Genomic DNA, 17,726 nt, shown 5'->3' on the forward strand with positions numbered 1-17,726 from the left:
GGATTCAATTAAATTCAAATGCCTCTTCTATCCTATACTGAACAAAAATATAAACAGTTCGTACAAGGAAATCAGTCAAATGAAATAAATGCATTGGGCCCTAGTCTATGGATTTTACATGACTGGGAATACAGATATGCCTCTGTTGTCACAGATAGCTTAAGAAGGTAGCAGGGGCGTGGATCAGAAAACCAGTCAGTATCTGGTGTTACCACCATTTGCCCCATGCAACACGACACATCTACTTCGCATAGAGTTGATCAGGCTGTTGATTGTGGCCTGTGGAATGTTGTTCAATTGCTGTTGAATGTTGCTGGATATTGGCGGGAACTGGAACACGTGGTGTTCCACTTTGATCCCAGAGCATCCCAAACATGCCCAGTGGGTGACATGTCTGGTGAGTATGCAGACCATGGAAGAACTGGGATCCAAGAATTGATCCAGCTACATGGGGCTGTGCATTATCATGCTGTAATATGAGGTAATGGCGGCGGATGAATGGCACGACAATGGGTCTCAGGATCTCGTCACGGTATCTTCGCATTCAAATTGGCATTGATAAAATGCAATTGTGTTCATTGTCCATAGTTTATGCTTGCCCATACCATAACCTCACCGCCACTACTGGGCGTACTGCCAAATTCACTAAAACGATGTTAGAGGTGGCTTGTGGTAGAGTAATTCATGTTCAGTTATCTGGCAACAGCTGTGGTGGACATTCCTGCAGTCAGCATGCCAATTGCACGCTCCCTCAAAACTTGAGACATCTGTGGCATTGTGTTGTGTGACCAAACTGGGCATTTTACAGTGGCCTTTTATTGTCCCAAGCACAAGGCACACTTGTATAATGATCATGCTGTTTAATCAGCCTCTTGATACGCCATACCTGTCAGGTGGATAGATTGTCTTGGCAAGGGAACATACACTAACATGTAAACATATTTGTATCAGCTATGAAGGTAAGACCCACGTGGGATAACCAATAGTTTAAAAATCCCAAAGGATTATAGACAGGTCAAGGCAGGCAGGGGTAAATAGTCCAGAGAAGTGGGGGAAAGGTACAGGACGGCAGGCAGGCTCAGGTCAGGCAGAGGTCGGTAATCTAGAGGTTGGGCAAAGGTACAAGACAGCAGGCAGGCTCAGGCAGAGTGGTCAGGCAGGCAGGCTAAGAGACAGTACCAGCAAGGGTCAAAACCAAGAGGGAGAGGAAAAAGAAAGACTGGGTGAACCCAGGCTCTGAGACAAACCACTGGTAGCCTTGAACAAACAAGACAAACTGGCACAGACCGACAGAAAACACAGGTATAAATACACAAGGGATAATGAGGAAGATGGGCGACACCTGGAGGGGGGTGGAGACAATCACAAAGACAGTTGAAACAGTGTGACAAATAACATTTGAGAGAAAGAAGCTCTTTTTGCATATGGAACATTTCTGGGATCTTTTATTTCAGCTCATGAAACATGGGATCAACACTTTACATGTTGCGTTTGTATTTTTGTTCAGTGTATATTAGGCGTAGTCTCTACAAATATACATCTTGTACATAAAACATGTCGTTATATAGGCTACATGCACATAAAATATTGATGAAACAATAGATTTTGCTGACAAACTCTTAAAATGAATGATCAAGAAAAACAAAAACTGTATGTGAATATTGTGAATTATTGTATTTCATTAATCACTTATATTTTAAATATGGGGAAAATACTACATTTTCTAGACTACATTGATTTAACCCTCATGTTGACCCCAAAGCCTTCAAAAATAATCCAAACAAACTAAATGGTTGGTGGAAATACACTATATATAAAAAAAAGTATGTGGACACAACTTCAAATTAGTGAATAAAGCCATTTCAACCACACCGTCGCTGACAGATGTATAAAATTGAGCACACCGCCATGCAATCTCCATAGACAAACATTGGCAGATGAATGGCCTTACTGAAAAGCTCAGTAACTGCTACCAGTTCATCAAATTTCTGCCCTGCTAGAGCTTCCCCGGTCAACTTCAAGTGCTGTTATTGTGAAGTGGAAACGTTTAAGAGCAATAAAGGTTCAGCCACACAAGCCCACAGAAAGAGACCGCCGAGGGCTGAAACGCGTAAAAATCCCCTGTCCTCGGGTTGCAACACTCACTACGAGTTCCAAACTGCCTCAGGAAGCAACTTCAGCACAAGAACTGTTCGTCGGTCGCGTCATGAAATGGGTTTACATGGCCGAGCAGTCGCACATAAGCCTAAGATCACTATGTGCAATGCCAAGCATCGGCTGGAGTGGTGTAAAGCTCGCCGCCATTGGACTCTGGAGCAGTGGAATTCTCTGGAGGGATGAATCACGCTTCACCATCTGGCAGTCCAATGGAAGAATCTGCATTTAGCAGATGCCAGGAGAACGTTACCTGCCCAACTGTATAGCTCCAACTGTAAAGTTTGGTGGATGAGGAATAATGGTCTGGGGCTGTGTTTCATGGTTCGGGCTAGGCCCCTTAGCTCCAGTGAAAGGAAATCTTAACGCTACAGCATACAGTGACAGTCTAGGCAATTCAGTGCTTCCTACTATGTGGCAACAGTTTGGGGAAGGCACTTTCCTGTTTTAGTGTCCACATAACCAACAAACTACCATGGTCCAAACACACCAAGACAGTTGTGCAGAGGGCATGACAAAGCCTATTCCCCCTCTTGTACTCCTGTATTCCTTAAGGAAGATTAGCAGTATATTCCTATACTCCTTATGGAGGAGTAGCAGTATGCACCTGCACTCCTGCGCTCATTGTGTACTTCTGATAGTACTATAAGTATACTCCTGATACTACTGTATCATCAGACTATCCCAACCTGCAAACAGGATCAGGACAGAACCTGGAAGTGTCTGAATAGGCTAAAACACAGGGAGCGTAATACTATTATGTGCCAATCTGAAATCTGAGATTAACATACTAAAACGCAGCATCTGTTCAGGCCAGGCAGAGTCACAAGGGCGCATCAACACAATTTAGGGATTGGCTGTCAGCACCACACATAGTAAAAGGGATGTAGACATGTTTTTATGGTTTAGGGCAGCACCACAGGGCAAAGCCAATATTTCTCTGCAGAAAATATTTGTAAGTTACTAACTTCATGTTCTCTGATGCACATGGTGTCATGATATTAGCTGTCCCATTACTGTATGTGGCATTACATAGGCTACAAGTTATGTAAGATTCAACCCTAACCCATGTTTGTGTGGGTTGAAGCTAGGGTTAGAGTTGAACTGGGATGTGGACATGAAGCTAGGGTTAGGGTTAAGATTGGAGCTGGAGCCAAGGTTGGGGTTAACTCTAACCCTCAACCACAACCCTAACCTTAACCCTAACCCTAGCTGTCCACATCCCGGTTCAACACTAAACCAGCCTCAACTAAAACCTTTACCCTAACCCCTAGATTAATGTCCACATCTCGTTTCAACACTAAACCAGCCTCAACTAAAACCCTTACGCTAACCCCTAGATTAATGTCCACATCCCGGTTCAACACTAAACCAGCCTCAACTAAAACCCTTACCCTAACCCCTAGATTAATGTCCACATCCCGTTTCAACACTAAACCAGCCTCAACTAAAACCCTTACCCTAACCCCTAGATTAATGTCCACATCCCGGTTCAACACTAAACCAGCCTCAACTAAAACCCTTACCCTAACCCCTAGATTAATGTCCACATCCCGTTTCAACACTAAACCAGCCTCAACTAAAACCCTTACCCTAACCCCTAGATTAATGTCCACATCCCGGTTCAACACTAAACCAGCCTCAACTAAAACCCTTACCCTAACCCCTAGATTAATGTCCACATCCCGGTTCAACACTAAACCAGCCTCAACTAAAACCCTTACCCTAACCCCTAGATTAATGCCCACATCTCGTTTCAACACTAAACCAGCCTCAACTAAAACCCTTACCCTAACCCCTAGATTAATGTCCACATCCCGGTTCAACACTAAACCAGCCTCAACTAAAACCCTTACCCTAACCCCTAGATTAATGTCCACATCTCGTTCCAACACTAAACCAGCCTCAACTAAAACCCTTACCCTAACCCCTAGATTAATGTCCACATCCCGGTTCAACACTAAACCAGCCTCAACTAAAACCCTTACCCTAACCCCTAGATTAATGTCCACATCCCGGTTCAACACTAACCCAGCCTCAACTAAAACCCTTACCCTAACCCCTAGATTAATGTCCACATCCCGGTTCAACACTAACCCTAACCCGGTATTCAAGATATCAGGATGTAAAATGCAGTAGTTCTCAATGACCGCAGTGTACACTACAAGTGCAATGCGTAGTGTTATAGCACCACCACCTGCTGTTCCAGAGCACTGGCACACACAAGACTACAGGGAACACTTGGATTTCATTTGAACAAACACTCTATTGCATAACTTTCAACCAATAGAGGGCGGCATAGTCAAAAACAAGTTTTAGAGTGGAAATTTGTCTTACAGAAATACCTACCAGATAGAAAATTACCTGATGGCAAGGTCTTCTTTTATGAGATACTGTATATATCTAATTTAATAAGGATTTTTTTTTTTTTAAATGCAATGAACAATTGATTGGAATTCTAAAATGCTTTCACAGATGCTTAAAGTGATTTGCACATGGGGGAAACTCACCCTATCTACTGCTACCAATGTGTATCACCCACCTGGGTGATGACAAAGTTGCCATAGCTTCAGAAAGCTCAACACATCAGCTATCACAGAGGTAATCCAATATGTCTCCCATGACATAAATAATTTAGAATGGTGTTGCAGTTCTTTCATAGCATGTGTGGCAGTTTAATTTGGTTTGAACTGTCAGATTTTCTCCCACCTCCCCAATCACTTCTCCCCACACATAATTCATCTGGATTTGGTGGGCGGAAGATTGCAGCACTTGATGCAAAGCCAACCGCATGACATTACATAGTTTTTTTTTTTCATCTCTCTTCATTAGAAATTAATCTGCACTAACCAATTGTCAACTGATGATGATGGTTCTGTTGAATATGACAGTGAGCATGGCACAATACAATAGTATAATATTTACTGTCGATGCTTGTTAAAATATTTTTTACAATATACTGTATGAATATGAATTATGTTATACTTATAATATATTATATTATACTTCAAGCTGATTTCATCAACTTTGGTAACTTGGGTAAACAATGGAATTAACAAAGCAATTAATGGTAAAATCCCCTACTGAATTCCAAACCCACATAATGGTTCTATGAGTATCAATTTAGCTATTGAACAATTCAACATAGATCTTATCATTCATCTGTAAAGGGAATTTGTGTTTGCAATTTTTTTCAACACAAATTCCGCACACACACACATGCATTATGTTCGTCTATCCTCGTGAGGACCTACAATGTATTTCCACTCAAAATTCTATTTACCCTAAACCTAACTTTAACCCTAATTCTAACCCTTACCCTAACCTTAACCAATAACCGAAACCTAACTCCTAAACCGAACCACTTACCCTAACACTAATTATAACCCTAACCATATTTGTAACCCTAAACCTCACTCCTAAATTTAAAGTAGCCTTGTCCTCATAGGGACAAGGATAGAACCAACACACACACAAAGAGTTGCCTAATCATAATAGTTAAGCCCTGTATTAGGGTGTATTTGTAGTGAGGATTGGATTGCCAATCCTCACTACAAATGGGCATCCAATCCTCACTACAAATGGGATTCCAAGCCCCCTCACCATCTGTTACCGGTTTACTGAGGACCACAGACAGCGATCATCTGATGAGTCAACAATAGACAACATTTGTAGACAGATTACACCATGTAACAGGCATCACTGTAACATAACAGGGTTTAGCATATCGCATAAATGCCAGTTAACCAGAAACAGCATTTGTTTCTCTGCAGACAGAGGACAATGGATCAAACTGTGGCTCAATGACAGTGATGTAATTTTTCTGCTGAATGTGAAACAAATCTCTTCTTCGCCTGAGGAGGAGTAGGAAATATCGGACCAATGTGCAGCGTGGTAAGTGTTCGTCATATTTATTACACTGAACACAGAAAACAAGCGAATAAAGGAAAACCGAAACTGTCCCGTAAGTTGAAAACACTGAAACAGAAAATAACCACCCACAAACAAGAGTGAGAAAACCGGCTACCTAAGTATGGTTCTCAATCAGAGACAATGATTTACAGCTGCCTCTGATTGGGAACCACACCAGTCCAAACACATAGAAATATAAACCCGAGAACAAAACATAGAATGCCCACCCCAACTCACGCCATGACCAACCTAAAATAGAGACATACAAAAGGAACTAAGGTCAGGACGTGACAGAATGAGTTAGCCATATCACATGACATCTATGATGTTCAGTAGGTCAACCACTGGGCCTCACTTGATTGGTCAATGCAATATCAGGCATACCCTGCTGAAAGGGATATGTAGGTAATAGGCAACTGCACTGTAGCTCCATTATGTTACAATGTTATGTTGTAATATACACTGACTGTACAAAACATTAGGAACTTTCCATGACAGACTGACCAGGTGAAAGCTATGATCCCACATGGATTGTGTATGTGTGGCATTCAGAGGGTGAATTGGCAAGACAAAAGATTTAAGTGCCTTTGAATGGGGTATGGTAGTAGGTGCCAGGAGCACCGGTTTGAGTCTGTCAAGAACTGCAACGCTGCTGGGGTTTTCAGGCTCAACAGTTTCCCGTGTGTATCAAGAATGGTCCACCACCCAAAGGACATCCAGCCAACTTGGGAAGCATTAGAGACAAAGGGGGGTGCAACTCAATATTAGGAAGGTGTTCCTAATGTTTTGTACACTCAGTGTTGAGACACATATAGCGGCTGTGTAGGCGGGGGCAGCTTAGACATTCTCACTGAGGCTAATTTGATTTGTTTGTTTGGGGATTAAATGTGCTATGAATGCTCTCTAAAATCTGGATTACAGACAGACAGATGCACATCACATGGCAAGACTGTCTCAGAAACACATTATTCTTAAAAGTGAATGCTGTATTTCCAGTCATCTTATCTCATAGTCCTTAGTAATATTGCCTCATCCATAAGGAAACAATGACATAATCCAGCTGGGGTTGCAAAAGTCCAGCAGCTTTCCCAAAATGCACAGGTTTTCCCAAAATCCTGTTTGGAGAATTTTTCAGATTTCCTGCTTATCAGGGAATCTTCCATCTGGGGATTTTTTAAAATAATTTGGGAATTTTGAGTTACTGGAACTTTGCAACCCTGCCTCCAGCAATTGAAAGATAACGGTTACAGACTTGTCTTTAGATTGAGAACAGGCAAGCAAAATATGTATGGTCACGACTCATGCTCAAACACATTGACTGCAAACATGCTTTTAGCTTAAAGCCTTTTATTTAGAAATCTGCTCCAAAAAAAAGCATACATTCTAAATGTTTTGACGCGACAATAATCAGTCTACAGTAGTTGCGCAAGCTTGTGGACAAGCATCTGTATGAGGTGATTTGCGTTGGTTGAGCATTTGTCCAACAGGCTGACATATCTACAGTGGCAATCTGGATGCCTAGTAAATCCAGCTCATGCTTGTGGCTATCTACATACTACATACAATACCATGTGTACTAATATACTGGTTGGATAGAATACTGGATATAAAAAGCAATATGCAGTCACTTGTAATCCAAACAGTCAATCAAACAAACAAACACAAGATTTCGCTGTGAAACCAGTTCACTTAAGGCTGTTCAAGTTCATTACATCGCTGATAAAGGTTTATAAGTCTTGAAAACCCCCTTCTGAGTAATATACAAACAGAAACAACTCTTTAATTGGTGGATAACATTGAGTTCCTGAAACAAGCTGAATGATAGTTCACATAAGCATTCATTAATGGTACCCGCCCTCACAATTTCTGTGGCCAACCATAAAAAAAACTATTAAGCCCCATGCATGGTTTTTAACAACTTAAGGTATAATGGCATATTAGTTGCACTAAACATTTATTATGTAAGTAAATTGATAGGCCTAAAATGAATAAATCATTAAATAAATAGATCATTAATAAATAATTAAATAAATACTGAAATACTGTAATCTAAGTGAAGATCTGCCAACTTGTATCAATGTAGATTTAGATTTTTGTGTGGTTTGCTCAATCATGATCAGCTGTTAAAAATAATAACACTTGGTGCATTCCTAGAAGACATGAGTCTCTGGCTGTGTTTCAATTTGCCCATGAGTCTGTGGCTGTGTTTCAATTTGCCCATGAGTCTGTGGCTGTGTTTCAATTTGCCCATGAGTCTGTGGCTGTGTTTCAATTTGCCCATGAGTCTCTGGCTGTGTTTCAATTTGCCCATGAGTCTCTGGCTGTGTTTCAATTTGCCCATGAGTCTGTGGCTGTGTTTCAATTTGCTCATGAGTCTGTGGCTGTGTTTCAATTTGCTCATGAGTCTCTGGCTGTGTTTCAATTTGCTCATGAGTCTGTGGCTGTGTTTCAATTTGCTCATGAGTCTGTGGCTGTGTTTCAATTTGCTCATGAGCAACTGATGCTTGCCTAATCAACATAGTCGATTTTAAGAGGTCAAACCCTCACATTATGGATCAAGCTTTCTGTTTTCTGCTTAAGGAGGCAAGCTTGGGCAACGCTTAGTCCATTTTCAGAAGTACGTATACTGTCAGTAATACAGACACAGTTTTCCTGCTTTGACAGTGCCATGAGTATAAAATTCATCATAGTTGTGCTTGGACCTGCATGGTTGCGTAAATAGTCTATATAGCAAAAAAAGGAAAGCTGTACAGTTGAGTCAAGTAGTAACATGGTTGTAGCTGATGGTGAGGATAGAATGGTGTTATCCATCTAGAGATTTGTGAAAACCTTTTGTGAGTGCTGCTGGTGAGCACAGGTGTTATAAGAACTCCATCACCTCAATGTGCATTACGGAGGCCATTACCACTTTGAGTCAATCAGTTTTGTCGGTCAGAGTTAAATAACGGTCCTGTTTCATCTGGTACAGCAACATCAGTAGATTGTCTCTCTGCTGACTCTAACAAGGCTGTCCGGGAGAGCCTCAGCAGTACACAGACCAATAGATGAGGTTGAAAATGATGTAGGATCCAGGAAAGATCATGCGGGAGTAGGTGTCAATGGCGTGGGTGTTCTGCATGAAACTGAAGCTGCGGAAGCCCGTCTTCTTCTTGGTTGCCGCCGTGGACTCGTTGTCTAAGGAGATGTGCACTACCATGCGTTCCTGCTTCTCCGGGGGGTCCTCAGGAGCTGGGGCCCTGGTGTACCCGGCTAGACTGTTGGTGTCGGACTCGCTGTAGGTCCCGTCCGCCATCATGGTCCCGGTGTGGGACATGCCACATGTGCAGGGGAGCGACTGTAGGGCGGAGAGAGAGAGAGAGAGATGGAGGGAGGGAGAGAGGCAGGTGGGTGAGAGAGAGAAAGAGAGATCAGAGTAGGAGAAACGATGAAAGGACTTGTAGTTCAGTGTGGTATGATGAGGACCTTTACCTGTTCTCTCGCCAGGCCCAGGGACTGTAGGACAGAAGAGAGATAAAGAGAAAGAAAGAGAGATCAGACTAGGAAAAATGCCGAAAGGACATAAAGAAGAGCTGTAATAGCATAGTAAGAGCCTTACCTGTTCTCTGGCCTTTTCCCTGAGCTTCCGATCTTTCCCGTCCCTCAACGTTGTCAGATAGTTGACGGCAGCATACTCCAGCACCGATAGGAACACAAACACAAAACTGACCCAGAGGTAAATGTCCACAGCTTTGATGTAGGAAACCCTGGGCATGGAGGCGTTGACTCCAGTGATGATGGTGGACATGGTGAGCACCGTGGTGATACCTGGAGCACAGCACAACACACAACGTCCGTGTGAACACGAGACTCAAGGAAGTATCCTCATAGATATGAACCAACCAATCCATCTACACTGTTAGAAAAAGGTTTCCCCTCCACAGGGACAGCTGAAGAAGCCTTTTAGGTTCTTGGTAGAATATTTTCTTCTAAGAGTGTATCTTACCTAATGAGACCCTGGCCGGGACGGCCCGGCGGTCGATCCAAAACGACACCCAGGACAACATGACCATCAGAGTTGCAGGGAAGTAGGTCTGGAGCAGGAAGAAGAAGATGTGGCGTCGCAGGGTGAAGTTGATGTACAGACGGTTGTACCAGCCTAGAGAGAAGAAGTGAAAGACACGTGAGATATCACCAAAAATATGAAAATGGGTTTTGCTTCTCTGAAGAACTTAAAGATGTATTTGTACAACAATGGACTGTATTTGGATTCAGTGAAATTGTCACAAACAAATATCCGTACAAACAGTTAGATAATATTCTTCAATTTTGTTATTCAAATGAATGTTGACTTCTTGAGAAGTAAATGCTGCAACATCCAGTCATCATTTGTACACAGAATGTTTTATTTTTATACAATACATTTTCTTATCCGTCCCTCTGAGATTATTTGTGGTTCTACCTGTGCTGCTGTAGAAAGCCAGTCTGGAGGTAGTGTGAAACTTCTGGATGAGGAACTGAGACAGGGAGATTCTGTCATCCGTGCTCAGGGACTCATCCCCACTCTTCCAATACAGCATGAGGTCCTCGTCCGTGTAAGCATCTGGAGACAACAGAAATGGATTTCTAATTGAAATCTGCCTAATGTACTGTACCGCCACACCAAATCCCTTCATAATACAGTGTGAGACAGTCAGAGTACCACTACTTACAGCTCTCCAGCTCTAAGGTGCAGGTCTGTGAATCCAGAGGGAAACGACTGAAGTCCATGTTACAGGCAGCAGTAACCGTCACCCTTGGGATTCAAACACAACATCTTTATATCCACGACGAGGAAAACACAAAAATGTCAACATGCTACATCCTCGTAGTTAAGTATGATTCTATGAAATGGGTAAATGTGTGCTGGGAAAATGTGGATCGACTTGAGTTCTGCGCTGTCATCGTCGAAATGACACAAAACGAAGCTGCTGCTTCCAGTTTCCTCACCTGAGGCTGTAGAGCACGTGTCCGTCTGGGAACACCCTGAGCATGATGTTCTCAGTGGTGGTGTCATGAATGAACGACCTCTTGGAGTGGACGAAGAACACATCAGGCACCCAGATCTTCTTGACCAGGCGCCCGTCGAACGTCATGCTCTTATTGGTTGTGCTGGGAAAGGACAGCCTCTCATCTTTCCAGTAGTGCCTCAGATACAGGGTCATGGTGAAGTCCTGCAGGTCACCGAAACATTAATTTGTTAGTTGGTTGAAGCCTTGTATAAATCCTCTGAACCCATTCCTGGATTTAGAGTTGTAGATAAAGCCGTTGATTGTATATGTTGTGATTACCAGGGTCTCACCCTCTCCCTGGATTATAGTGTATATTTATGATCAGATATACACTGAGTATACCAAACATTAGGAACACCTTACTAATATTGAGTTGCGCCAAATGTTCCCTCTAAACTGCTCACACGCGCAGTAGCCCAGAGGCTGCCTGTCACGTTCTGACCTTTATTTCCTTTGTTTTGTATTTATTTAGTATGGTCAGGGCGTGAGTTGGGTGGGCAGTCTATGTTTGTTTTTCTAGGTTTTGGGTATTTCTATGTTTCGGCCTAGTATGGTTCTCAATCAGAGGCAGGTGTCATAAGTTGTCTCTGATTGAGAATCATACTTAGGTAGCCTGGGTTTCACCGTGTGTTGGTGGGTGATTGTTCCTGTCTCTGTGTTTGCACCAGATAGGACTGTTTCGGAGTACATTTATTGTTTTGTTAGTTATTTCATGTCTTGTTCCTTTATTAAAGAACATGAATAACCACCACGCTGCATTTTGTTCCACCTCTCCTTCACCACAGGAAAACCCTTACACTGCCCCTTCACTCAACTTTCTAGAGCAGTAGTCACCAACCAGTCGATCTCCAAGGCATTCCTAATCAATCATTTCCGTAATAAACTCAACAATAAAGCCCTGTTGATGGTAGGTGCACCCAAGCTGCCTTGCGCATCGGGTAGGCGACCTGTTGCCATTTTGAACCATTTCATGCATCTGAAGGTACCTTCCCTGAGGGCCCAGAGAGCAAATCAAGTGCACTATAGGCCTACCGCTGGCCAATCTGATGGCTCAGATTACCGTGTCTGCAGTATCGTAGCAGGCATAAAAGAAAGCTACAGCAAAATTGATACTGTGAGATTTTAAAAAGGTTAAAAACATGAATAGCGAGAGGCTGTCAACAAATACAGCAAAGAGATGCTGTTCTTATGAATGAGCTCGTTTAAGTTCTTACTCATCACTGTCAACACTTTGTATTCAATACTTTTATAAGCCATAAAATGCACGTTCTTCCTATCTCCACTCTGTGCTACAACAAACACTGCAGCAGTAATGAATGAGTAGGAAAGTGTATCTCTAGGCTTGCATTGTAATTATTAGTGGCTTTGGGCCTTTTTTAATATTGAGGACTATTTGAGTTTCTCTGTTCGTGGGAGTAACTACAGTCATTTGTGCATGCGGTGTGACTCGAGTCACCATCAGCTGTAAGACTTTGTCCCTTTTTGGCCAGTGTCAGTGGAGGAAAGGGAGACCGGCGGGATGTTGAGAGGCGGACCCTCAGTCTGCTGCTCTCTCCTTCCAATGAGACTGACCATTAGATGCAGGCACCATCAGCCCAGTAAAATACAAATAAAAAGGTCATTATTTAAATGTATGCTTACTCAGCTGTGCCTCACAAGTAATACAACAATGGATCTATTACCGGTGTGATCATATAGCCTACCTCAAACTTAAAATGGCCCGAACAATAATGCATTAGTAGGGCAATTTTGCACAGTTAATTTGCAGTGATATTGTATTGGGCCTATAGCTTACTACACATACTTACTTGCTACAGTACTGTTTTGGTTCATATTGTATAGGCTTACGTTTTTTAAATAATGTTAAATAAAATTCTGAGAAGTAGATTGCGGCTTGTATTTTGATGCAGAAAGTGATCTTGACTCAGAAAAGTTGGGTGACCACAGTTCTAGCGTTTTCCCTGTTAACACTATCAGGGTTTCCCTTTACTGTGGCAATTGTGATTGAATCAACACAGGATTAACCACGATCAATGCAACATACCGAAACAAAACTATGCAAGAGATTTTGTTGTAGGCAGAACGCATCGGAGTAGCATACATTTGTCATGAAATGCCCTGAGGGAGGATTATAGCCCCCCTCCTCTCTCTCTCTCCAGTTTTATGACTTTATGACAGGTCATAAATACCTGGTAGAAACTGCCATGCAGTATTGAGAGAGTCTACCAGAACAAAGAACCTCTCTTGGCCAAACTCCTAATCCACAAAATGGGAGAATTAAACAATATTTCTACTTTTGAGAATGTGAGAATGGTCCGTGGATATTTATGAAGATTGTGTTTCATGTGGTGATCTCATGAAGAACAGGAAACACACATAACTATATCTCTTACAGTGTACATTTTCCAGCTATCAGGTTTACATCTAAATATTGTGAAACGGATGTGATTAAACAGGAAACTATTTGTGAAAAGATGTAATGTAATGTTAACCTTCTAAATGAGAGTATGGGTTTTTCATATAAAGTTAACCAAATCAATGGCCACGGCCACGTGAGCAAAGACATTACGCTGGCGTCATGGACCGCCCTTTTCTCTGAAGTGTATAAAACCCACTCGTGGCGCAATTTACACCAAACCACGCAAACCACGGCGTAAGCCAAGGTTACAAATGGTTGAATTTCTGAGACCAAAACATGTCAGGTGACACTAAATGACATAATTTGAGTCAATTGGAGGTGTACCTGTGGATGTATTTCAAGGCCTACCTTCAAACTCAGTGCCTCTGCTTGACATCATGGGAAAATCAAAAGAAATCAGCCAAGAACCCAGAAAAAAATTGCAGACCTCCACAAGTCTAGTTCATCCTTGGGAGCAATTTCCAAACGCCTGAAGGTACCACGTTCATCTGTACAAACAATTGTACGCAAGTATAAACACCATGGGACCACGCAGCCGTCATACCACTCAGGAAGGAGACACGTTCTGTCTCCTAGAGATGAATGTACTTTGGTGCGAAAAGTGCAAATCAATCCCAGAGCAACAGCAAAAGACCCTGTGATGATTCTGGAGGAAACAGGTGCAAAGGTATCTATATCCACAGTAAAATGAGTCCTATATCGACATAACCTGAAAGACCGCTCAGCAATGAAGAAGCCACTGCTCCAAAACCGGCATAAAAAAGCCAGACTACGGTGTGCAACTGCACATGGGGACAAAGATCGTACTTTATGGGGAAATGTCCTCTGGTCTGATGAAACAAAATTAGAACTGTTTGGCCATAATGACCATTGTTATGTTTGGAGGGAAAAGGGGGAGGACATCAAAGTCAAGGTATTGGAGTGGCCATCACAAAGACCTTACTTCAATCCTATAGAAGATTTGTGGGCAGAACTGAAAAAGTGTGTGCGAGCAAGGAGGCCTACAAAACTGACTCAGTTACACCAGCTCTGTCAGGAGGAATGGGCTAAAATTCACCCAACTTATTGTGGGAAGCTTGTGGAAGGCTACCTGAAAAGTTTGACCCAATTTAAACAATGTAAAGGCAATGCTCCCAAATACTAATTGAGTGTATGTAAACTTCTGACCCACTGGGAATGTGATGAAATAAATTAAAGCTAAAATAAATCATTCTCTCTACTATTATTCTGACATTTCACATTCTTAAAATAAAGTGGTGATCCTAACTGACCTAAAACGGGGAATTTTAACTTGGATTAAATGTCAGGAATTGTGAAAAACTAAGTTTAAATGTAGTTGGCTAAGGTGTATGTAAACTTCCGACTTCAACTGTACATTGCAATTATTCTCGAATGAGTGGCCGTTCATGTGCAAAGGATTAGCATTTCAATTAATATAATTATAGACTGTGTGTAGTGAATCCATTTAGTCTTTCCCGCTCTCTCTCAGTCCCCACCCCTTTCCTTTGGCTACCAAGCCATCATATCGGCATAGCCCACTAGGGACTTTTCTATCATTGTTAGATACCAGTATCTACTGTTCGTTTGTTAGGTAATTCTGTGTGATTATTTAGTTAGTAAATAAATAATTAAGCCATTTTGTATATTGCTGATTCATTATGAAAACTAGGGATTGTTCAGATAACCAATAATTTTATGATGTTTGGAATGAGGTAACAATTAATAATTCATTAACAGAGGACAAATTGATAAGATATGAAGATATCTGAAGAGTCAATTCGGGAAATAGAGACTCTATAAACATTTTCCCGTGGTGCCCCAACTTCCTAATTCATTAAAGTTTACATGATTAGTTTAATCACGTAATAATAATTACACAAGAGAATTGATTTGATAAAATAACAGTCTTAACATTTAATGATAGTCACAGACATGCCATGTTGGTGCCTCCTGTGAGGAATCTAAAATAGAATGAGATCTTCATGATTGAATTAAATATATATATATTAATTGTGCAATCAGATTACTGTACAAACAGACTGCGTTAGACACGAATAGTGCCGTGTGGTGTGTGTGTTGCCCATAGTTGTCCCGGTGTCGCTTTTCTGATGACGTCAGAATGGCTTATGAGTTGTGAAGTTAGTGATTACATTTGTAAGTGCTAGGACACGATCCAGCTACTTATAGATATTTGACAAATAGACGCGTTGGGCCAAAGGTGCTATTTCTGTCTCTCGTGTTTCAGATGCAGGTAGACTCTGTCATTATTAATTTCCTGAGCGAGGACATACGGCCAGCCAATTGAAATTTGAGGATATATTAGCTTGACCAAGCAATAAATCTTGGTCCCCTGCGTTTGCAGTAGCGTGGGTAGCGCACAGGTGTATCGAGTTCCAGTAACTTAGGGCTAGCGAAGAAGATCGCCGAAAAGGGTTTGAATGTAAGACATTACTAGTAAAACCGTTCCCTTGTTTAAGGGGATCCTATGTTATGCTTGAAAGTGTAAAAAGTAGGATTAGCTTACACGAGATGCTAAGCTAACAAAGGGAAAGCAGTCATTTTGTTTTTTCTGTGTCATGTTGAAATTCCTCCGTCTTGCGCGACGGAAGTCCAACCCTTTGCACTTCCGTTTGATTTCAGCTTTCTGTGATCAGTGAACCCCTGAGGGTGAAGAATCGCCAGTAGACTTCTTTTACAAATAATTATTTAGGTGACACCCTAACGTGGATCACGTTTAACAAGTGGTTACTTATGATATCCAGCCAAAATCCTTATGATATCCAAAGTTATAACTTTGTAATCTGAAGATTTTCCTTGGTGCCCTGATTTCCTAGTTAATTGCATTTACATTATTAGTTTAATCACGTAATAATAATTACAGAGAATTTATTTGATAAAATAACAGTCTTCACTTTAATGATGCCAAAGACACGACAACTATCAAGGCACAAGGCGAGACCCAAATGCAGACACAGGAGGCAGACGGTTGGAGTCTTACAATGTTTATTAATCCAAAGGGGTAGGCAAGAGAATGGTCATGGACAGGCAAAAAGGTCAAAACCAGATCAGAGTCCAGAAGGTACAGTGTCACGACTTCTACCGAAGTCGATGCCTCTCCTTGTTCGGGTGGTGGTCGACGTCACCGGCCTTCTCGCCATCATTGATCCATTTTTCATTTTCCATTGGTTTTGTCTTGTCTACACACCTGGTTTCAATCCCATTCATTACGTGTTGTGTATTTAACCCTCTGTTTCCCATCATGTCTTTGTCAGAGATTGTTTCTTGTTTCAGTTTCATGTTGTTTATATTTGGTGCGCGACGGGTTCTCGTACCCAATTTGTTTAATTTGTATTTATGGTTTTGGAGTTATGTTTTGTTTTATTACATTACTCCATTTACCGAGTTTATTCTCCTGCTCCTGACTTCCCTGCCACCTATACACACATTTGTGACATACAGAGTGGCAGATAGGCTCATGGTCAAGGCAGGCAGAATGGTCAGGCAGGTGGGTACAAATCTAGAATTTTGCAAGGGGATAAATATAATGGGGAAAATAAGAGACACCTGGAGGGGCTGTAGACAATCACAAGGCCAGGTGAAACAGATCAGGGCGTGACAGTACCCCTCCCCCTAGGGACGCCACTCGGCGTCCTACCTGGGCGCATACCTTACCTGGCTGAAATCGGCGATGAGGGCCGTGGTTCAAGATGTCTTTAGCAGGAGGGAGGGGGGGGGCCCTGGAGACAGAAGACAAAGGACAGTGGCAAAGGACAGCTTAATCCTAGACACATGGAAGGTATGGTGAATACGGAGGGTATGGGGTAACACAAGACGGACAGCAGTGGAACTCTGGACTCTGGAAATGGGAAAAGGACCAATGAACCGGGGAGACAGCTTACGGGACTCTACCTGAAGGGGCAGGTCCCGAGTTGAAAGCCATACCCTCTGCCCAATGCGGTAGCGGGGATCTGGGGTCCGGCGACGGTCCGCTTGTCAACGATACCTGGAGTTGGTCTTGAGATTAGCCGCCCTGGCTCTTCTCCAGGTACGTCGACAGCGGCGGACAAACAGCTGGGCCGAGGGTACGCTGACCTCCTGCTCTTGTTCAGGGAAGAGTGGAGGCTGATACCCATGGAGCACTCGAAAGGGGAGAGTGTTCCGGGCATACTCCACCCAGACCAGTTGACGGCTCCAGGTAGTGGGGTTAGTTGAGA

The 17,726-nt window shown here is 42.4% G+C and overlaps 1 protein-coding gene across 1 annotated transcript in view; it reads right to left on the reverse strand.

The window, feature by feature from the left end:
* Positions 1-7,393: 7,393 nt before the first annotated feature.
* Positions 7,394-17,726, reverse strand: part of LOC118386723 (gamma-aminobutyric acid receptor subunit rho-2-like) — a 38,661-nt gene continuing 28,328 nt past the window's right edge. Inside the window, exons 4-10 of the mRNA XM_035774476.2 lie at positions 11,032-11,255; positions 10,755-10,837; positions 10,505-10,645; positions 10,049-10,201; positions 9,662-9,870; positions 9,535-9,558; positions 7,394-9,400 (exon numbers count right to left, since the gene is read on the reverse strand). Of these exons, the coding sequence (XP_035630369.1) occupies positions 9,089-9,400; positions 9,535-9,558; positions 9,662-9,870; positions 10,049-10,201; positions 10,505-10,645; positions 10,755-10,837; positions 11,032-11,255 (1,146 nt within the window). The 3' untranslated portion in view covers positions 7,394-9,088. The remainder of the gene's footprint in view (positions 9,401-9,534; positions 9,559-9,661; positions 9,871-10,048; positions 10,202-10,504; positions 10,646-10,754; positions 10,838-11,031; positions 11,256-17,726) is intronic.

This window comes from Oncorhynchus keta, chromosome 8 (assembly GCF_023373465.1).
Source record: "Oncorhynchus keta strain PuntledgeMale-10-30-2019 chromosome 8, Oket_V2, whole genome shotgun sequence".
NCBI classification, from domain to species: Eukaryota; Metazoa; Chordata; class Actinopteri; order Salmoniformes; family Salmonidae; genus Oncorhynchus; species Oncorhynchus keta.